The sequence below is a fragment of the Dipodomys merriami genome, unplaced genomic scaffold (assembly GCF_024711535.1).
Source record: "Dipodomys merriami isolate MVZ:Mamm:240054 unplaced genomic scaffold, mDipMer1.0.p SCAF_41, whole genome shotgun sequence".
NCBI lineage: Eukaryota > Metazoa > Chordata > Mammalia > Rodentia > Heteromyidae > Dipodomys > Dipodomys merriami.
In genome coordinates this window covers 10,831,743-10,853,992 of record NW_027205715.1, presented here as the reverse complement: position 1 = coordinate 10,853,992, position 22,250 = coordinate 10,831,743, and the positions used below count along the sequence as shown (strand labels likewise).

Here is a 22,250-nt window from a genome sequence, read left to right as displayed (position 1 = left end):
TGATACCCTGGACTGCCACTCCAGGCCTGCTGCTATGGGGAAAATGTCAGAAAAGTATGGGAGAGAGTGGGGAGGAGCAGAGGAACTAAGAGTCCCGCCTAGGATTCCCTCCTCTGTTCTCTGCCTCAAAAGTCTTAGGCAGGCGGATCCCTTCTTACCCCCACTCCTAGAACTCCCCAGCACACAGACAGAAGACACGTATCCATCCAAGAGATGTTTAATGTATCTTCGGTTTAAGGTACAAAACACAAGGCAGGGCTACCTCCAGGAACTCCACCTGCCACTCTGCCCCATTTAATACTGCAGCCAGCTATCCTAGATCCCAACAGCCATGGAGCAGTGGTCCTGAGATACCTGGCCACTTTCCTGTTAGGGAAAATCTGAAGTGGCAACATGAGATCCCAGAGGCTACTGTGCTCAGAAAACCCAGATCCACGGATCAAAAGTTTCAAACTTAGACCCAGAAAAGACCCCTCCCAAGACCCTGGCTAAGAAGCAGCCCTGAACTGCCAGGTCCAAGGCTCACATCTTAGAAAAGTAGGCACCATTACCCCAATATCTGGCAGCAAAAGGAAGGGGCTAAAGCAAGACATGGGGACAGAGACTCCCACTGCCTTAAAAAAAAAAAAATAGATACTGGGTAGCCAAGCCAACAGGGCAGCCCAGCCCAGGCTACTCCACGTTCCAACCTATTTCCTCTAAGGACCAGACCCTCACTAGACCTCCATGTCAGGACAATGACATCAGGTCCCTGACCAAATGCCAGGAAGAGAGAGGGTGGGGACAGGGAAGACCTGCTTACAACTGTGGAGTGATTCCTTTGCTTTGGGGACAGAAACAGCTGCCTCCAGTGAGCTCAGAAAGCTCCCTTAGGGAAAGGACATCAGCTACCCAAGTCTCTGGGCCTATGTCCTGGAACTATGGACTGGGTCCTGAGCCATTATTGAAATGGAAGGTGGAAGGGGTTAGATGCAGGGTGGGAGAAGGGTCCCTGTGAGGACCAGCCCAGGAGACCCCTCTGACCAACCTCAAGGAGGCCGTGCTACTTTAGTCCAGGCCCCTCTACCCCTGTGTCAGGCTGCATGGACTGCTCTGTGCAGTACCCAGGGAACTCTTCCCACAGGGACTCCACCTCCTGCTCCTCCCCGAGGCCCTGGGTTACAGCCGACCCCCTCTGTTGAACTGGATACACCAGTGGGAGTTGGCGGTGCGTGGGCTAAGATGCGTGTGGCCTTTGTGGCCCATGAGGGGCTGCAGCTCCTGCTGCTGGGAGATGTCGGCGCTGCTCTCACTTCGAGAACGGCCAGCCTTGGCCAGGCTAGGGGGGAAGGCAAAGCTAGGGCGCAGGTCAGAAGGAAAGTCAAGAGGGGCCTGGGGTTCTTCGGCACACAGTGGGCGGGGAGGCAGGCGGGTCAGAGTAGGGGCTTGGGTGCAGGGAGGGGATGCCAGACTCTCTAGAGATGAGATGCTCTGGTTCCAGCCTGTCTGCATGTCCACGGGCACAATCTTGGTGGTTTCCGAAGATACGTATACAGCCAGGTCCCCCTGTGCACTCTTCCAGGGCAGTTCCTTCTCCGCACAGGTTGGGGAAGGGGGGATGATGCGCGGGCTCGGGCACACCTCGAGGCCTCCTGGGGACAGAGAGAGTACACGTGAGCTCATTGCCAATGCTGTGGAACCCTCCCCAAGTATAAACACATCCTCACAAGTTAATACATTTCACAGTGGCCACATTGCTCCATCCATTGGAGCAATTATTCAATGAATGTCTTGTCCAGAGGAGCCACCATAGCTGACAGGCCCAGGGCAGTTACCCAAGAGCTACCTAATGAACAAATGCAAGTCACTACAAAACAAAAAAGCAAAAAAAAAAAAAAAAAAAAAATCTCTGAACACCCTTCAGCACCTGTCTCAGAAACTACAACTTGCCAAGTCCCATCCCAGCCAGCCAGCAGGGATGCGGGGATGAGGTGGTGGCCATGAGAGTGAGAAAGACCTCGAAGCTCTAGGTAAAAGCTTTGCTGCTGGACACACTTCCTGAACACACACTAGGTCCTCTGGAGGGAGAGTGCAAGAGCGCAAGCTCATGCAAATGAGCAGGAGGAGGCTGTGTAGCCGGTGGGATGTCAGCGTAGGGGCTGGATTTAGAAAATCCCAGAGCTGGGCTGGGAAGGTGGCTCAGTGGTAGAGCACTTGCCTTGCATGCCTGAGGCCCTAGGTTCGATTCCTCAGCACCACATAAGCAAAAAGGAAAAAAAGCTGGAAGTGGCACTGTGGCTCAAGTAGTAGATCGCTAGCCTTGAGCTGAAGAGCTGAGGTACAGCGCCCAGGCCCGAGTTCAGGCCCCACGACCTGACCCCCCCCCCCAAAAAAAAATCCCAGAGCTGCAAGCAGCTGGATTATAGGAAAGTCTGAGGGGAGCCTGGGCTTGTAGAAGCCAAGCACAATTCCTTGTGAATAAAAGGTTTTCAGTGCATTTATTGATAAAGCCTTAAGGAGACCAATAAACTCTAGGCCTCAAGTACCCTACCACTAAACTATACCCCCAATATACTCTTTGATTGATGACATTATGAAATATTTTGATGCTATAATTAAAAATGAAGTTAACTGGAAAAGAGCAAGGAAGGGGTAACATTGTCCGAACTTTTTTTTTCTCATTACCTGACTTATGTAATTGTAACCCATCTGTATATCACCTTTACAATAACAATAAAAATTTAAAAAATGAAACCAAAGCTTTTAAAAGACCTGAAATATTAAAATACCCCAATTGAAAACCACTTTTAGAGGATGCTAGAAAACAAACTCACCCCTGGGTCTAAAGACTGACAGACTTTAAAAAAAGGATCAATGGCTAGGAAGATGGCTCAGTGGTAGAGTGCTTGCCTTGCATGCATGAGGCTCTGGGTTTGATTCCTCAGCACCACATAAGCAGAAAAAGCCAGAATTGGTGTTATGGCTCAAGTGGTAGAGCACTAGCCTTGAGCTGAAGGGCTGAGGGACAGTGCCCAGGCCCAGAGTTCAGGCCTCCCGACCAACAAAAAAAGAAAGGATCAAGCACTTATTCATTCGTCCCTGTATCTACTGTACCTCAGAGTAACCAAATAATAGATAATGGGAAGTTTATTATAGAAGAATTCCTGCTAATAAATGTAGATGAAGCCAGATGCTAGTAGCTCACTCCTATAATCCTAGCTACTCAGGAGACTGAGATCTGAGGATCACAGTTCAAAGCCAGCTTGGGCAGGAAAGTCTGTGAGACTCTAATCTCCAATTAACCATTAGAAAATTGGAAGTGGAACTATAGCTCAAGTGGTAGAGTTCTAGCCTTGAGAAAAGAGCCCAGGAACAGTAGTACCCAGGCCCTGAGTTCAAGCCCTACAACTGACAAAAAATAAATAAGGGGCTGGGAATATGGCTTAGTGGTAGAGTGCTTGCCTAGCATACATGAAGCCCTGGGATCTGTTCCTCATTACCACATAAACAAATTTTCTTAAAAAGCTGGAAGTGGTGCTCTGGCTCAGGCTCAAGTGGTAGAGTACTATCCTTGAATAAAAAAGAAACTCAGGGACAGTGCCCAGGCCCAGAGTCCAAGCTCCAGGACTGGTAAATAAATAAATAAATAAATAAGAACCAGGTGCAGCAGTGATTACTGGGGGCTACTAAGACCATTGATCAAAAAGCTAATGGGGAACTTTATCCTGGACAGGTCAGGGAAACATCTGAACCCAGTGACTGATGTTAGTCTCATGATAAGAAAGCTAACTATGCCAAGAACTCATGCCTTAGGAGGCTGAGATTTGAGGATTGTGGTTCCAAGCCAGCAATAAGAAAGTCTATGAGACTCTTATCTCCAATTAATCATCTAAAAGCTGGAAGTGGAGCTGTGGCTCAAAATGGTAGCATGCTAGCCTTGAGCAAAAGAAGCTCAAGAACAGTGCCTGGGCCCGGAGTTCAGGCCCTACAACCAACAAAAACAAAACAAAAGAGAAACCAACCATATTGTATGTGTATTGTCTGATGTGGCCAATAGGAAATACACTCCTATTGCCTGTGAGGTATTCTTACCCACCCCCCCAAAATCAAAACTGGAAGCTGATATCAATTTAAAAGAAATGGAAGCGAAAAACACCTTCACTGACACTTTGGGAGATGCAATAAGCAAAGTCCAGGCAGGACAAATAACCTGGTTTCCTTGATAGATATATCAGAAGAGGAAAATGTAGGAGAGATCAAGAATTTCCAGACTTGATACTTGAACTTTTTAAGACAGCTACTGCCTTGCACCCATTCAATGGAAGTACACTTTCCCCAGCTGTTATAAAAGAATGTCTCTAGTGTCCCTGAATGCCCAGTGTCCCTGAAGTGGTACAATTTCTTCATCCCCCTTGAGTTCCACTGTGTTTGATAAGTTAAAAGGGACTTGTCAACCAAATATAATGTATAGATCTCATCTGTATTTTTATCTGTATGGAACTGCTATTAAAAAATATGAAGACAACCAACACAATCTGAACACTGACTAGATATTTGATGACAAAGATTTTATATATGGTAATGACGTCATGGGTGTAGTTTTTAAAAAGAATCCTTATCTCAGCCTCACATTCTTGCTTGGCTTTTTCATTCACAGCTGGAGTGCTCTACCACTTCAGCCACACCTCCACTTCCAGCTTCTTGTGCTCACAGATTTGTCTGCCTGGGCTGACTCCAAGCCTCAATTCTCAGGCCTCAGCTTTCTGAGTAACGGAGAATCCTTATCTTTTATGCTGAAGTATTTACTAATAAAAGTAATATGACACTTGAGATTTTCTTCATAAGAACTCAGAGGAGCAAGAGTCTATAGGTGAAGATATAAATAAAGTAAGATTGACTATGAATAGCCAGTTATTGAAGCTGAGTAGAGGACAGATGGGAATTTATTTCACTGTTCTATCATTACATATTTTGAAATTTTCTGTAATAAAACTTTTCTAAAAGTATCTGAGGCTAGGCACCAGGGCTCATGCCTCCAATCCTAGCTACCCAGGAGGCTGAGATCTGAGGATCACAATTTAAAGCAGCGCAGGCAGGAAAGTCCATGAGACTCTTACTTCTAATTAACAACTCAAAAACCGGAAGTGGGGCTGTGGCTCAAAGTGGTAGAGTGTGAGCCTTGAGTGAAGGAGCTTAGGGATGGTGCCCAAGCCCCCTATTCAAGCCCCACATCCAAAAACAAAGCATCTGAGAATGCTTGAACCAATCACCAGTATACCTAGCATTCTGAGTGAATTAGGTCTCTAGTGCAGATACCTGTATATGTGTATATGCACATATGTTTTGTGTGTGTATGGGTATGTATATTTTAAAAACCTACAAGTCCATTTTGATGATCTCAGGTTCCGTCTCTGGTCAGGTGAATCCTCACTGGAGGCTCTACCTGAGGGCAGGTATGCTGAGCATGGATCACAAGAGAGACTGCTGTGCAGTATGTTTACCAACTTGGATTCCTCAAACAAAAGGCATGGCAGTGAAAAGCCATGGGTTTTGGACTCAGGATGGGTCAGGTTTAAATTCTGATTCTACCATGTGATGCTGGACAGATTACAAGTCCTGTAGGTTCTTTAAGCTTGGCTTCCCCATTTTGGTGGTCCTGAGGGTTAAACTAGATCATTTATGTCAGGTTTCTGATAGAAGCTCGGTAAATGCTGGTTAGTGAATAAATGAGCAAATAGGAATATGGAATTGCCTGGAGCAGAGGCCATGAGAGCAGAGGCAAGAAACCTATTTCAGAGGGGAAGGAGGCATTGAAGAAGCATTACCTGAGACCTTGCCCTCTTGGAGAACCTCACTGGTGGCTCGAGCCACAAAGATGATCCCCTCGTCGTCCTTCTCTGATTCTGAACTGTCGCTCTCCTCCTCCTCCTCCTCAGACTCCACAGTTAGTGACACAGCAGCTGGACAGGGATAAGAGCTAAGTCGAGGCAAGCAGCCCAGCAGCTGCCTCCTGGTACTGCATAATCCCAAACCAGATCCTGTACCCTCAAGAAGAGCCTATGTGGGCAGAAGTGCCTGTTTTTCTGACTCTTTCTGGCACTGGCCAAGGGAAGGGAGCCTGAAGAAGCAGGGATGAGCTAAGTCCTCAGACAAGGCCATGAATGGCCATGCCTTCCAGCTCCCCCACCATCTTGTCAGCCCCAGATCCCACCATCAGCTGACAACATGAGTATCTGGAGGACGGGAAGGCCCATTAACATTTAGCTCATGAAGAAGAGATGGGAAACTGGGCCCCAGGGTCTACCCAGAGCCACCTCCCCCTTCTTCCCCACCTTTTGTTTTTCAGGGCCTGAAGGTACACTTAGCAATCTGACACTTCCCATTATACATCACTTTGAACATTTCCAATATTGAAATGGAGTATGCCAGTCCAGTCCCTGAGAGAGGCCCAGCGTACAGTGCTAAATGCACACAGGAGTCCTCTAGGATTCTGCTGATAGGCCTGGATTTTCCCTTTCCCTCCCGTCCTCAACCCCACCCCTCCACTTCCTGCTTGCCTGTGTCCTGAAAGCCCAGCTCTCGAGGAGGTCTTCCATTTGTAGCCTCGGCATTGGCCACACCATCCTTCTGAGGACCAAGAAAGCAAGCCTGAGCCTTTGGCCCTGGCACCACAACCAGCCCTGTGATCTAGGACACATTTTCTAACCCATTGTGAGGAGGGGGATTTACGTCAGTCCCAACAGTTCTATATCATAGCATCCCTTTGCCAGGCAGGCAGGAGCTGTGGAGCCTGAGTAACCCATACCCCAGCAGGGGCTCTGGATGCATCAGCCTGGATCATCAGACTGAGAGGCGCCTGGGATTGCTTCTTCAGGTATTGGCCCTTCTGCCCATTTCATCTCTGATAGAAAGTGACTCCATGGCCAAGGGGCTACACTGCCTTTGAAGAACCCCCTTTACCCTTCTGGAGACCCAGGGAAATTGATAAGGGAATCCAAACTCCTAGTCATCAAATCCTTGGGGTACCCCCCAGGCTGGATTCCAACACTTGAAGGGATCTAAATTATCTGTTGGCAGCCTCTAAGCCCAAAGAGGAGTTTCAGAGAAAGGACATGCCTTCCTGCGACCAGCCTTTCTAGGTCGTGGCTTGCTCTTGGTGAAGCAGATGTTGTGCTTGGTGGACTTAAATGACTCGAGCCGCCGCTTCATATTCTGCTGGAAGACCTCCTTGTCCTGACGCTCTTGTGCATCCTCAGAGATGAAGTGGCGGCTGCAGCTGGCTTTGTACTGGCAATGACAACCCCCCCGCCATGAGGCTGGGTGCCTTGGCCTTCCATAGGAACCCTAGGCCACAGCCCCAACATGTTCACCATAGAGCCTTCCAGCCCAGCGTTTCCAAAACCAGCCATAGAGTAAATGAATGAATGAATGAATGAATGGATGGATGGGGTGAGTCTAATCAAAGAATATTGTATGCATACATGGACTTGTCAAAATGTAACTCCCTGAACTTATTGATGCTATATATACATCTGCACCTTTTAATTAGCATATTTTAATTTAATCACAGTTTATTGATGCTATACATATACACATGTGTACTTTTTCACTGAGAGGGAAGAAAAACTTCCCTTCATCCTAGTTTATTCTTCTAAATCTGGCTTTTCTCATCTACTTTTGCCCTTTTCCCAGTTTTGTCTGAAATCACAAAGGAGGCATGGTCCCTAGGTCTTGTCCCCTGGATCTATTACAAGACTAAGCACCATAGCCTTCTTTGGACCTCCATTTGATTGAATGTCACTTTTTAGTGATACAGGATCCTTTCTAGCTGGACTTTCCATCTAGCCATTTCTAGAGCCATCACTATATTTAGACTGCATGTTGGACTTTCAGAACTACCTCCCCTGATACATGAGACCCTCCTGGTAACAACTACCTACATAATTCAGAAGCACTCCCTCTGATTTCTCTTTCATAAAGATCAAGCCCACCGTGCCCTTGCCTAGTTTGCATGACTCTGTCCTTGGCAGCTTAGCAACATTTCATTATCTTGTGATTACTTCATCTTGCTTTACACTGCCAGTCTGCTCCCTTTCATCTCCATCCTATTTTCCCTGCTTCCCTGAACCAGGTTTGGTTTTTTGTTGTTGTTGTTGGCCATAGGGCTTGAACTCTGGGCACTGTCCCTCAGCTCTTCAGCTCAAGGCTAGCATTCTACCACTTGAGCACAGTGCCATTTCCAGTTTTCTGGTGGTTTATTGAAGATAAGAGTTTCATAGCCTTTCTGCCCAGGCTGGCTTTGAACTGTGATCCTCAGCCTCCTGAGTAGCTAGGATAACAGGTGTGAGCCACCAGCACCCTGCCCTAAACCAGTCCTAAGAGCTTCCTTCAAGTCTCCCACCTGCTCTCCCTCTCTAACTATGTACCTGGAAGTGACCTTTTCTCATGAAGGGGCCCATCACCTCCTATCTCTGGCCTTGGCTTTGTTCAACTTACTCCTTCCTGCCTCCTGTTCCCAGTTCTTTATTTCTCATCTCTGGCATCTTCACTGTCTGGCTACTGCTGCTCCACTTTCAAACAAGCTTGCCACCCCAAAGAAAGCCTTTCCACCCATCCCACTGCCTTCTTTTTGTGGCCAGACTTTTAGAAATTGATTCTGATGTTTGCCCTCCTACCCAGTACTTCCTTAAATACATACACGGCAAGTCAAGGTCCACAAGTCCACAGTGCTGACTTTTTCCCTGGTGACCAGTTCCCTGCTCAGGCACCAGCCTGGCCTGTGCAGCATCCAGCCCTTCTACCCTAGTATGGAGATGCCATCCGCTATTGCTTCTACAAGAGTTGCGCTTCTCTCTCCTTTGCTAGCTCCTTGTCTTTTGCTTCCATGTATATTCCTCCATATTATACACGGTTCTCCTTTCTCCCCTCTGATTGTTCTCCCCAGAGAACTTATCTTTTTTCTTGGCTCTAACCTTAACAGTGACATGATCTATGACTACCTAACAGCAGTCATCAGACCAGTTGCATCTCAGTTACCTGGGAACTTATTAAGATCACAGATCTTAGTCCTACCCTATTCTACAGGATCAGAATCTCCAGAAGGTGAAGCCAGGAGTACTCTAACAAGTTTCCCAGGAGTCTCTGATGTGAATCGGAGAAGAACCTCTGAAGGTGATGAAGACTGCTTTTTCTTCATCTCCTATCTCTCAAGCTATGATCTTATATTTTGAACTGCATACTTTGTCACTTTCTAATGATATTTCTGGAAGGAACATGAGGAAATATGGATTGTGTCATATACAAACTAAGTGGATTCAGAACTGTTTGAATAACCATACCCCAAAAATTCTTGATCCATGTCAGTCTGGAGAAAAGTCTTTAGTAGTATGCCACAGGGCTTTGTCCTCAGCTCTATCCTGTTCAACATTTTATGATTTGGATGGATGCAAAGTTAACAGGCTTAGAAAAGTTTCAGATGCTATGAATCTGAGGAGACATTTGGTGGTAGACATGAGATCCAAGCAATGGAATGATGGGCTAAATTAAATAAGATGACATTTAACAGGATAAGCACAAATTCATTCCAGTCCTTTTAAAATTAATTATACAAGAATTGATTGCACTGAACCCATTGACCAACCTTACACACACACAAACACACAAAATCATAAACTCCCTGATGTGACACAATACTGTACACCAATTGAATGTCCTGGGACCTGATCAGGTCTCTAGATTTAACAACAGAAAAACAAGGGATGGTGGAAAATATTAAATACCACCACCAGATTACAATCTAGAAAGTAGACAATTACCCAGAATAAATTATCTAGCTTCTTCAATAAATAAATAGCAAGGGGAAAGGGATCTATTATAGTTTTTTGGTGTTTTTTTTAAATGAAGAGACATATTTTACAAAGACAAATTGTGGACTTTATTTGGATCCTGATTTTAAACAAACCAGCTAGAACACTGCCTAGATACTAGAATTATTTGTGATATTATTATGATAATGGTACTGTGGTTTTATTTTTCATGAATTCTTGCCACCTACTGATATACTTACTGAAATATTGAGATGATGTGACATCTGAAGTTTGCTTTAAGAAATGAAGAGGCTGAATGAGAATGAATAAGGATGAATATGGTTGAAATATTTTATTTGCCTGTATGAAAAGAAATATGTTGAAATTCTTTAAAGAAGGTGGGAGTGAGATAAAGGAGAAGCTATGGCAATTGGGGTACATTACAGACATGGATAGCAATGTCACAAACAGAATGGAGGCAGGGTATAGTAGAAAAAAACAAAATTAATAATAAAATTAATCATACATTGATATTTACTGGAGCCAGGTAACAGACAAATGAGATGTCTTATTCTCTCTACTGAAATTTTGCCAAAACAACAACATCAACAAAACAAAAAACAGTAAAAGGAAAAAAAGTAGGTAGCATGGATGAGACAGCCATTGGCTGAGGAAGACTCTGGGGAAGTCTGAGGAAGATTGCCCTCCCATATGGAGGACAGTATGCGGCTATAAGGTGATGAGCCAAAGTAGGGATCCTGGGTTGTAGGAAGACAACTGAAGGTTATCTAGAAAGGTAAGAGAGTCGTTCTGCCTTACTCTAGGCCAGACACAGCTATAGTAGCACCTCCCATTCCCAGGCCCCAATTTCTAGGGGCCAGAGAAGACATATAGGGGCAGGAAATTCTGGCCTAGGGGCAGTAGGGTCTGTGTGGGAGTTGCTGTCTTGAAACCTTTAAAACTTATTCTGAGAGTGGGAAAAACTGGGAGAGAGCAAGAGAAGGGGGTGACATTGTCCAAAAAGATAATACATCTTAGCTGCGCTGGTCGTTCATGCCTATAATCCTAGATACTCAGGAGACTGAGATGTGAGGATCATGGTTCAAATCCAACCCAGGCACAAAAGTCCATGAGACTCTTTTCTCCAGTTAACCTCCAGAAAACTGGAAGTAAAGCCATAGTTCAAAGTGGTAGAACACTAGCCTTGAGCAAAAGAGCACAGGGACAGCACCCAGGCCCTAAGTTCAAGCCCCACAAAAAAAAAAAAAAGAAAAAAGAAAAAGAAAGAAAGAAAGGAAGGAAGGAAGGAAGGGACGAAGGGACGAAGGACGGGAGGAAGGAAGGAAGGCAGGAAGGAAGGAAGGAAGGAAGGAAGGAAGGAAGGAAGGAAGGAAGGAAGGAAGGAAGGGAGGGAAAGAATGTACCTGATATATGTAACTGTAATCCCTCCGTATATCAAATTTACAATTAAAAGGAAAAAAAAAAACATTCTGCAGAGCCTCCAAGAGTCAATGCAGGAGAAGTGGGTGCAAGTTAAAGCAAGGCAATTCTAGCTCAACATTCTAACCTTCGCCTGTTACTACTGCCAGGATTGATAAAGTCCAAATTCATTTCACATGACTCAAGGTAATAGCTTGGTGCCCCCTTGTGGGGCCACAACACATTCTCTCCTGGATGTACTGGTCTTTTCCATCCCTAAAACTTCATGAAGGGCACTGGCCTAACTCACATTATGTAAAATGGATTGCCTTCCCAATGTTAAACTGGTTCCTCAGCCTTCCTCTAGGCCTCTCCTTCTTGTCTGACTGTTACCTTCCAAGGACCCGCGAGGCCTACTCTCCACTATCTGCTCTCCACTCAGAGGAGAGGCCGGTGTGTTTCTCCCCTTCTCCCCATCCAGCTCCAGTCCAAAATGTTTCCCTCCAACTTTCACTGGTTCTCCAGCTATCAACTTACACCCTCTAATTTGGTCTGCACATGACTACTAGAGAGGGCCAACTCCTCCTCCAAAACCGCTAACAACATCAAAAAAAAAAAAAAAAAAAAAAAAGGTTTCTTATTGCAGACAGAATGAAACCCATACCCTTCAACCAGGCACCTACAGCTCACCACCAACTGCCTTTTAAACCTCTGACCATAGCCTCCCCTCCCCAGTGGCCTTCCCCTAGCTCTCAAACTCATGCCCTGCCTGCTCTCACCCTGCGGCGTGGCTTGTAGAGGCCTCCACAGAGCAGGTGGTGCATCACAGCATCCTCTCGGTCCCGACCACTGCGAACCGTGTCAATCACCTGCAGATCCAGACATGCGCCACTGCCGCTCTCCCTCCTGTAGGAGGCAGGGACACGGGTGCTGGGGAGGGAGCATAAGGCACAGGCCAGAGGAGGGACAGGAGCAAAGCAGACAAATCTTCCCCCAAAGGGATTTGAAGAAGAGTGCCCAGTGAAGAGGAGCTTGGACAAGGAAAAAGGGACTCACAACAGGTTGGTGACAGAGGTCTCTGCCACAGAATTCCGGCTGGGCATAGAGGGCAGAGTAAGGCCTGTGGAGGACAGGACGTGACCTCCCTGCAGGGGTCAAGACCGAGATCAGACAGCAATCAGAGGACGGCCCAGAAAATAAGAAAAAGAAGAATATCTCACACGTATTTTACTTTTTTGTTTTGCTTTGTAGTTCGGCAGATCAAAACCAGGGCCTCAGGCCTGCTAGGTAAGCACGTTCAGAGACCCCCAGCACCTTATTTTTGCTCCAGATTAGTATAAGACACTTTATATTTAGAATTCACAAAATCTGACACAGGTGCTCTTATTATTCTTATTCCTGCTTTCTTATCACTGAAGAAAATAGGCTGAGACAAGGTTAAGTTACTTACCAAGGTCACAAGCCTATAAGTGGTAACAGTTTGAGCCACATCTGCTACTCGAGTCCAGCTATGTCCCACATTTCTGTACTGTCTGCCAGACTAACTGCAGCTGCCACTTCATATGACCATAAAGTCAACTGGGAGTTCCCAATTGTCTGCTAACAAGCCTGCCTGCCTATTGCCCCTTTCTGCCCTGTTCTTCTGGCTCAATGTCCTCCCACCATAAGTGACCCACCTGGTAACTGCTGACCTACCTGGTCCACAAAGCTGATAGCATCCCGGATGTTAAGTCTGTAGTATACATCCCAGATCTGGTCCCGGATGCGGTAGGCTGACCGACGCATTAGCAGCTGACTCAGGTACTTCTTGTCAAACTGCTCCCACCTATAGAGGACGCCAGGCCCAGCACTGAGTCCCATCCTCCAGGTGTGGCTGGCTGGCCCTTCCTCAGATGGGACAGGACTCTGCCAGCAATGGCCTGGCTTTCTTGGTTATGCATCTCAGCCAGGGAGAATCTCACAGCCAGTCCCTGCTTCTAACAGAATTTATAGTTGCAGGGGCAAGCCTGACATTATTTTAAATAACTGTAAAAATTGCAACCTTGACAATAACTACCAAGGATAATTATAGAGTATGACAGGAGTTTGTCCTAGTCAGGGTGGCCAGGAAAGGCCTTCCTAAGGAATGCCTATGATGAGATCTGAAGGATGAAAAATTTTGAGGAAAACAAGAGGGGATTGTAGTAAACAGAACATGTACAATGGTCCCAGTGGCCAGGCTGAGAGAGCATGGTTGGTCTTGTAGCTCTAAAATAGGGTCCATGTAATTAGCAGGCAGACCATCAAAGACCGCAGAGCATGATGGGGCTGGAGTCTGGCAGATGCCAAACCATGCAGGGCCAGGCAGGCCACACTGGGTAGCCTTGTCTTATCCTGAGATCAACTGGGATGCCACTGAAAGGCTCCAGACAGAGGTCACCCAGACTGAACCTGTGTCCCTTCTGAGAAGGGTGGCATATCCCCCATGCTGCCCTGGCTGGTGGGGCTGCTGCTGCTGAAGGAGCCTCGGGGCAGCTCCCTCACCTGTCCCTCCAGTAGTGGTAGCCATGGTGCCCCACAACGTCCTCCACTGCAGCCAGAATGTGGTCAAAAGTCTAGAAGGGGCGGGTAGGGGGACTGGATCAGGACTCTGCCGAGAAGGAGAAGGGAAAAAAGGACTGGTGGAGGGATGGGGTTCTGGTACCCACGTGCTCATGTAGCTCCTGGTTTAGGGTGGGTTTGTGATGCTCACTCCTCTTCACCTTCAGCCACTTCACCAGCGGCTTGATGGTCAAGCCCTATGGACAGGTGGGAGGTGAGCCCTGCCCTTTTCATTTCCCTGTTGATTTTCTTTCCCCATAATCAGGCCTCAGCTGTTCCCACAACATCCTGCTGCGCTAAAGGTCTGGGAAATCAGCCCTGCCTCTCCTCAATGAAAAGAGCAGACCTTCTTCCATAGGCTCCAAGACTCCCCCCACAGCCTGCTGGTCCCCCTCCCTCCCCAGCCCTGTGGGCACTCCCACCTGCACGATGACTGTGAAGAAGACCACTACAATGGTGGTGGCCACAAAGTAGTCTTTGGCAGGGACCTTGGTCCTGTCCAGCAGGATGACGAGAGCAAAGGCCACAGCCCCCCGAAGGCCCCCATAGGACATCACCACCTGGTCAATCTTGTCCAGAGGGACCAGCCGGAACTGATTCAGCACCCACGTCTGCAGGACTACGCCTACAGTAGGAAGGAGGCCAGTGGGAGCAAGGTGTTGGGAATGAAGGACACCAGGAGCGGATGGCACCAAATATCGGAGCTAATGTCTGGCAGGGATAAGGAGAGGTAAGCAACAAGGGAGGCTTGGGAAATGAAAAGGATATGGACTCGGAGTGGGAGAAATGCTGTCAGGGACAAGGAGGAGAGTGGGGAAACAGAGGGTGCCACCAATACCGAGGGCTCGGAAGAACAGGATGAAGAAGAGGGTGCCCAGCACCAGCCCAGAATCCCAGGCCCACTTAGAAGAGTCCACAGCTGAGATGCCAAGCAGCATGAAGATGACAGTCTCAGCACAGCTGGCCAGGGTCTTCATTGTGTATTTGACAGCTGTGCGTGATTTATGGGAGATGTTGGCCTCCACATATTTCTTACAGCCCAGGCCACACATAGTCACCCTGGGAGAGGAGCAGAGAAAAAAGCAAGTAAGGGGAGGTCTCAGCCTCTGCAGCTTGAGCATGTTGTGCTCAAAGGTCAGGGAGGGAGGGAGGGGGAGTTGCCCATCACGGATGTCAGATTCTCAGAACCATAGTCTGAGGAAGACTGCTAATTAGGCTTGCTCTGATTAGCAGACTCCAAGGCACCTTTTGCTATGCTGTGGCCATCATTGTCAGTGGCCCCAGGTCCTACTGCCAGCTCAGCCCATACTGGGTTCTGGGTACCCAGTTTTCTTGGAAGATTACCTGAGGTTTATTGTCTCCCCAAGGAGTTTGAGGTGCCCACTACCACAAGGGCTCAGGGAAATCTATGGACTCCTTAAGGTCCTGCTTCTGGCCCTACAAGAAGCAACTCTCCAGCACCCCCTCCCAGCTCCCTGTCTGCAAAACCCCCAGAACTCACGCAAGAATGGCGGAGAGTGAGGCCATTTCAGCAGTGAGGTAGGCTGCATAGGCGAGGAGGAAGACCAGCAGTGGCTCGATGATTCGGACCCGCTTGGTGAAGCGTGTGGTCAGGGCCAGGAGGAAGGCAAAGACTAAGCCCACGGCTGCCCCGCCCAAACTGACCACAAACAGGGAGGCTGGGGGAGGAGTGGGTTGTCAGCATAACCCCTGGCCTGGACCCTCCTGGGGCTGACAAGACTTCTGCCTGGCAGGAAGAAGTTAGGGGGATGCCCACCACACTCCCTGGAGCTCAGGATCCCCAGGACAAGCCCCTCCCAGGCTCAGTTCTCCATAGAGGAGAATAAGAAAAGAGGCAACCCAATCAACCTCCTTGGTCCTAATGCTGAGTGGCTGGGACACAGCAACCCCAAGGGAGGCAGACCTTCAATGATGACTGAGGGGGAAATACTGACCGACTCCCTTCAGGTAGTCAGTGGCCTGCACATTGGCAGAGCCCATCTCCACAAAGGAGTTGCAGACCTTGTACAGCACCTGGGTAAGAAGAGTCAGGAGTGAGGGGAGATGATTCCTGGGGCCACTGGAGTGGGGCAAAGCTCAGATTTTACTTTTTCTCCAAGGGGCTAAAAGAGAAGGTCTGAGCCTGTTCAGATGCCCATCACAGCTTAGGATTAGGGGATGGCAGTTGCTGAGCAATCTCACCACAGTGACTGCATCATTGAGCAGGGACTCTCCAAAGACGATGATAAAGAGAGTCTCATTGACGTGCACCTCCTCAAAGACAGCCAGCACAGCCACAGGGTCCACTGCTGAGATGAGGCTCCCAAACAGCAGGAAGTCCAGCAGGCCAGCCTGCACCCTAGGGGCTATTGAAGGAGAGACAGACAGGCCAGGAATTGGTGAAGATGACCCTCTCTCCTATCATCTTGGGACAAGCCTACACGCTACTCTCACTGATAAAACAAGGAAACCCAAAAAGGCCATGGGAAGGTAAGGAGAGCATTAAGCCTGCAGGTCAGACTTGAGCTGAGCTGCAAAATGCCAAGGGTCTGGCTTTGCATTCACCATCCTCGCGATACAGACTCTTGTCACTGTTCTAGCCATGCCTCCTCATCTGCATACCTCATAAAATGGCTGCAAGACCCAACCCAGGAGATGGATCAGAAAGTTCTACATGCATAACTGAAAAGGTAATGTGGCACTGATAATATAAATGGCAGCAAACAGTATATGCTATGAGCAGGTGGGCATTGGCTGCTGACTGGCTTTCTTAGAGAGAATAACAGGTAAGAGCTGTGGTTCTTTTTTTTTTTTTTTTTGCCAGTCCTGGGGCTTGAACTCAGGGTTTGGACACTGTCCCTGAGCTTCTTTTGCTCAAGGCTAGGACTCTACCACTTGAGCCACAGTGCCACTTCTGGCTTTTTCTGTGTATGTGGTACTGAGTAATAGAATCTAGGGCTTCATGAATGCTTGGCAAGCACTCTACTACTAAGCCACATTCCCAGCCCCTAAAGGCATGATTGATTGATTGATTGATTGCCAGTCCTGGAGATTGAACTCAGGGCCTGGGCACTGTCCCCAAGCTTCTTTTTGCTCAAGGCTAGCACTCTACCACTTCTGCCTTTTTCTGTTCATGTGGTACTAAGGAACTGAACCCAGGGCTTCATGCTGACACACAATTCTTACCAGGAAGGGGAGGACTGAGCACAAAATGAAAAACACTGCAGATATGTCAAATAACCTGGTGTGTGTGTGTGTGTGTGTGTGTGTGTGTGTGTGTGTGTGTGTGTGTGTGTGTGTGTGTGTGTGTGTGTGTGTGTGTGTGTGTGTGTGTGTGTGTGTGTGTGTGTGTGTGTGTGTGTGTGTGTGTGTGTGTGTTGGTGGCTCGTGCCTGTAATAGCTACTCAGGAGGCTGAATTCTGAAGAACCCAGTACAAAGCCAGCCCAGGCAGGAAAGTCCATGAGACTCTTAATCTCCAATTAACCAACAGAAAATCAGAAGTAGAACTGTGTGTGGCTCAAGTGATAGTGCATTAGCCTTGAGCAAAAAAGCTCAGGGACAGAACCCAGGTCCTGCATTCAAGCCCAATGACTGGGGGGTGGGGGAGAACACACAAAACTGTGAGCCTCCATTTCCTATGGACAAATTGGGACTAATAATAATATCCATCTAAAAAAGTTATTTATTTAGTCAGTGCCTGATGTAAGCACCCAATATATATCTTATTATTAAAATCACAATTCTACTTTGGTCTGGGTCTGATATTCTCCCTTTGCTCCCTGCCCCAATATCTTATTAAGTAAAACAGGATAGAGACCCCCAACTTGGAATTAGAAGCTTCTCCTTTTACCTTGGTAGAAGTCTGAATTAGCAACATCAGGATTAGATGGATTTCTTGGATCAGGAAAAGAAGAGTTCAGGAGGGGTCTAAAGGCAAAGAGCCTCAGGAAAATAGAGGCCTTCCTTGGACTTCTGCTAACTTTGAACTAGGTATCAAATGAACATTAGGTGTCAACTTTCTGATCCATTAAATGGGACAAGCCATATCCCAACAGGTAAATGGGGTAAGTAAGGAGAGTGCCATGGATATAAAATGTGTGATTATTAAAAATAATAGGAAAGCTGGGCATCAGAGGCTCGTGTCTATAACCCTAGCTACTCAGGAGGCTGATCAGAGGGTTACAGTTACAGCCAACCCAGGCAGAAAAGCCCATAAGATTCTTATCTCCACTTAACTACCAAAAAGCCTGAAGTGGAGCTGTAACTCAAGTAGTAGAGCACCAAAGCTCAGGGACAACACCTGTGCTCTGAGTTCAGGAAAATGAACATCTGGAAACTATCTGGACATGGCCTAAGCAGAGTCAAAACATCCTTGCAAGGATGGTAAGCTATGCCTGGGGGGAGCAAAGTTGGCAAGGAGCAGTGTGATAACAGGGTAGGAGACAACAGAGTGGTAATGCAGGCACCCCAGCCTCAGCAGCCCACACACAGCTGGTATCCAGGCCCCTGCTCAGTTGTCATGCTGCAGAAGTACAGATTCAACTGGCAGAGGCTAAATGAGGGAGAAGTCCATCTGGAGTATTGCCTTGCAATCCAGGTAGGAAGGTCACCAGCATGTGACCTTCAAAGCCAGAGGAGAAGGGAGTTGGGGGATGCATCTTGCAAAATTTCCCTGTGCCAGCCCAAGTCTTAGGGTCACTTACCCACAAGTCCAGCCTGCTGCAGGCCCCAGAGGGCAGCTCCTGTTGTGAAGGCATTCCACAGTGTGCCAACCACAGCATAGGTGAGGATGGCACCCAAGTTATCAAAGAACAGCCTGCTGGGCATGAAGTAGCCCGAGTCCAGCACAATAGGAGGCAGCAGGAAGAGGAAGAAGGTGCCTGGTTCCAACTGGTACTCTGCTTTCTTGGCCACAGCCAACACAATGCCCCCTAGAACCAGGCCCAGCAAAATCAGCAGGCAGCTCTCAGGGACCAGAGATGTTACCTTCCGAGACAGGTGAAACACTGCAATGTAAGAAGAGGGCAGCAGGGGTGAGTTAGGGAACACCCTACCACCCACTATATATCTATATAACCTCCCCATCTTAGCTTAGCCAAAATCAGAATCCAGACCTTAGGACTAAGGGAGGTAAAAGAAATACAGAAATTCTAGTAGAAGCTTCAGGGCTATCAACCTTCCAATGCCACAATCCTTTTGCTGTTTTTGTTTTTCCTTTCTGTAAATACCCCTTCCTGTCTACTCTCATCCTCAGGGATTGACCTCATCTTTCTCTGATCTCTCTTATTCATAAACATCATTTGAAACTCAGAAAATGCTAACTGGTCTCTTTTTATGCACAACATAGCTGTAAAAAGCAGGGCTTCCAGTGTCAAGTTGCTTGGTTTCAAGGGCTAGGTCCTCCATGTACTGGATCTGTGATTTAGGAGCAAAAAATATATCTCTGATCCTTAATTTTCTCATCCAAATATGGGAGAAAAACAATAATGGTCTCATAGGATTAAATAAGACAATCACCATAAAGTTACTTAGTACACTTCAGTTAACACTCAATTAGTGTTACCTATTATACTATGATGAATCTTAATACATCACTATATTTTTAAGATATATTATAACAAGAGATCCCTCACTAAAAAGTATGTTATACCTCCTATGGAGCATTGTAGGCCTCCCAACCTGGTATTTCATGATATGGCCACCAGTTTAAAGAATTCTGGGTTTAGCAGTCAGAGTTCCTTGTCTTCAGGCTTAGTGTGTGTGTGTGTGTGTGTGTGTGTGTGTGTGTGTGTGTGTTGATTCTGGTGTGTGTGTGTGTGTGTGTGTGTGTGTGTGTGTGTTGATTCTGGGGTTTAAACTCAGGGCCTGAGCACTATTCCTGAGGTTTTTGCTCAAGGCTAGTGCTTTACCACTTGAGCCACAGCTCCACTTCTGGGCTTTTGGGTAGTTAATTGGAGATATGAGTCTCACAGGCCTTCCTGCCAGGCTTAGCTTTGAACTGAGCACCTTAGTAGTTAGGATTACAGGCATGAGCTACCAGTGCCTAGCTCATCACTTTCTGTGCGATCACAGAATCTGGATTTCCATTTCTTCCCTGAATTATGGGGAAAACACTCATCATAAAGGGTAAAATCAAAATGATACATGTGATATGAATGGTGAGGAGGCCTTCTTGTTAGCCTATGTCCTCCTTAGCCCTATGCTAAGACAGTGTCCTAAAGGGCCTAAGACAGTGCCTGGGGCACAGTAACAACACCTAAATATTTATTGAATAAAAAAGGATGAAACTGGGAGGTGCTCTGCCTAGATTTCTCCTTTCTGAGAACTTAGGGGATGGAGACAGCTAACGGGAAGGAGGCTTTCTCCTTTCTTCATAGGAGGTGTCATCCAAAGGAGAAAAAGAACTATGGCAAACTACAGTGGTTATAACCCCTAAGACAGGAACTCTCCCACAACTCACAAAATTTACAACAAACCCAATCTCAGGCTGTTCCCACGTTGATGATACTATTGCTGGGCCTCTAGGATGACCTCAATCACAGCCCTCCCACCCTGCCTTTGATGCCCCTCTCCTCTCCTTCAGGGACCCTATTCTGTCCTAATTTCCTCAGCATGCACCAGCCTTGCAATCTAAAACCCATCACAAAAGCCATTTCTCTGGCAGAATGAGGCTCCCTGAAGTCATTTTGAGTTCCACTTCCCATTATTAATCTCAGGCTGCCAAAGCAGAGAATTCTGTCCCTTTTCCCAGTTTTCTCCCTCCAGCAGTGTCCCAGGGGGAGAAGGGGACAGATTCTAGACCGTGGGGTTCCTACATGAAGGCTGTCTTGGTGAGACTGGAGTACAGGCTGTGCCAGCATAGATGGGGAGTGAGTAGCAACACTCAGCTATAATTAGTCACCCCCACAGCAGAGCCTGCACAACAGGGAGAAAGGAGGAGGGTCTCTGTTGGGAGGAGGAACCACTGGCTGCTCAGAAGGCAGCGGCTTTATTGGGGGCTGCGGGGATCAGTGGGGATTCTGAAGCACATCCTTCAATGGGGTGAGGACCGAAGGAGGTCAGATGCATAAAAGCACTTGAGAGCCGGCAACACGCAGGAAAGCTCCAATAAACGGAAGTTTCTTATACCTTAGAGAGGGAAAAGTGTGGACTTGAATGGGAGGAGGAGGAGGGGATCCTACACCTAGGGGCAAAAGGGTGGCATCTTTAAGTGGGGAACAAGGATGAGATAAAGAAAAAGTGGCAGTTTAGTATCTCAAGTGGATGGACACTTGGATGTGGCCTCCAGGGAAGGTTGGGGGGTAGGTGCCACCACCTCAGTGTCCCCACGCGTCCTCACCGTTGTCTGAGGTTTGTGAAATGCTGGGCCTTAGTGGAGAAGAAGGCTCACTGCAGGAAGAAGAGGGCAAAGACACCCAAAGATGGAGGTGGAGAAAGGCGGGGGCAGCCTTAAAGGAAGGCACATTGTTGGAGCAACCACAGAGAAAGCTAGCAAGGAGACCCGCGAGAGAGCAGCCGGGATTTAAGGTCTAGGAGCCTAGTCCCGGCACTGTGTATGAAAGCGGTCCGGATCTGGTGACCAGGGGTACTGGGGGAGCGGGGAAGTGGGGAGTCAGGGGGCGGGTCGCGCGCACGCGCGTGCACACACACACACACACACACACACACACACACACACTCACCGATTTTGGCTAGGCTAGCCACCAGGATCCACAGGGCCACCAGGTAAGGCGCCTCCACCTCGTGCCACTGCCAGCGGAAAAGCGCCAAACCTGGAGGAGGCTCTCCCGGCGACCCCGGCTCCGGGGTAGGCTCTGGGGTTGTTCCCGCCCCCGCCAGGGGCAGCCCGAGCAGGGGCAGCGCGGCGCGCAGCATCCTGCAGCCGGCCTCGCAGTCCGCCCGGCTCCGCACAGCCGCCGGCCCCGCGTCGCCGCCGCCGCCGCCTACCGGGCGCCCCCGCGTCACAGGCACGTGGGGCTCACTCCCCCCAATCCTGGCTCCGACACCCTCAGGCCAGGTCCAGACTCCGAGACCCTGCCTGGGACTTCCCCCATCCCCTCCAGACTAGTCCCAGCTTCGGAAATTCCCCAGCCCAGTCCTTCCCAAGTCCCCAGATCTCCTCGTCCGAGCCCGCTCCCCAACCGCCCCCCAACCTCCCTTCGCCCGGATTCAGAGAGGTGAGCAGCCACCGCCTCCGGGTGGGGGGACAGGCGTCTGGTCGGATCTGGGATCAGACCCGGCAGGAGGGGCGCGAAGATTGCAGCGAGCCGCCAGCAGCTCCAGGCGCCCAGGCCGCGCGCTGGCGCCGGTAGGGGGCGGTGTGACGCCGCCTTCCACGCAGCTCTTCCAAACCTCAGACCCTTTTCTGGCCCCCGCCCTGACCAAACCTGCGCACGCGCGCTGGGCCCTCCCAGAAAGCCCAGATGGACAACACTGCGGGCAACGTCCTCAGGAACCCCTAGGCC

General features: G+C 48.4%; 1 protein-coding gene across 2 annotated transcripts; it reads right to left on the bottom strand.

Moving 5' to 3' along the window:
* Positions 1-216: 216 nt before the first annotated feature.
* LOC138806992 (sodium/hydrogen exchanger 5) lies at positions 217-21,817 on the bottom strand. 2 transcript variants are annotated; one of them, XM_069992534.1, is made up of 16 exons: positions 21,468-21,817; positions 18,489-18,791; positions 15,987-16,150; positions 15,740-15,818; positions 15,286-15,463; positions 14,623-14,843; positions 14,207-14,409; positions 13,892-13,981; positions 13,728-13,798; positions 12,900-13,029; positions 12,261-12,349; positions 11,984-12,110; positions 7,096-7,266; positions 6,537-6,606; positions 5,805-5,939; positions 217-1,631 (listed from the first exon to the last, which is right to left on the bottom strand). In XM_069992534.1, exons 1-16 carry the CDS (start codon positions 21,658-21,660, stop codon positions 1,159-1,161), a joined length of 2,697 nt encoding a protein of 898 aa, XP_069848635.1. In that variant the 5' UTR covers positions 21,661-21,817; the 3' UTR covers positions 217-1,158. The 2 variants fall into 2 exon arrangements, with proteins under 2 accessions (XP_069848635.1, XP_069848636.1); XM_069992535.1 differs by lacking the exons at positions 5,805-5,939; positions 6,537-6,606; positions 7,096-7,266 and having other exon boundaries at positions 1,358-1,631.
* Between the last annotated feature and the right edge of the window lie 433 nt (positions 21,818-22,250).

Bases quoted from the DNA above. Each gene is read 5' to 3' on its own strand.
- LOC138806992 (XM_069992534.1), bottom strand. From the start codon at position 21,660: ATGCTGCGCGCCGCGCTGCCCCTGCTCGGGCTGCCCCTGGCGGGGGCG. The intron at 14,410-14,622 runs GTATTGGTGGCA...TTCCTACTGTAG, and splicing joins CCTGTTCTTCCGAGCCCTCG to GCGTAGTCCTGCAGACGTGG. The intron at 5,940-6,536 runs GCAAGCAGGAAG...ATCCCTGTCCAG, and splicing joins GCTGGGCTTTCAGGACACAG to CTGCTGTGTCACTAACTGTG.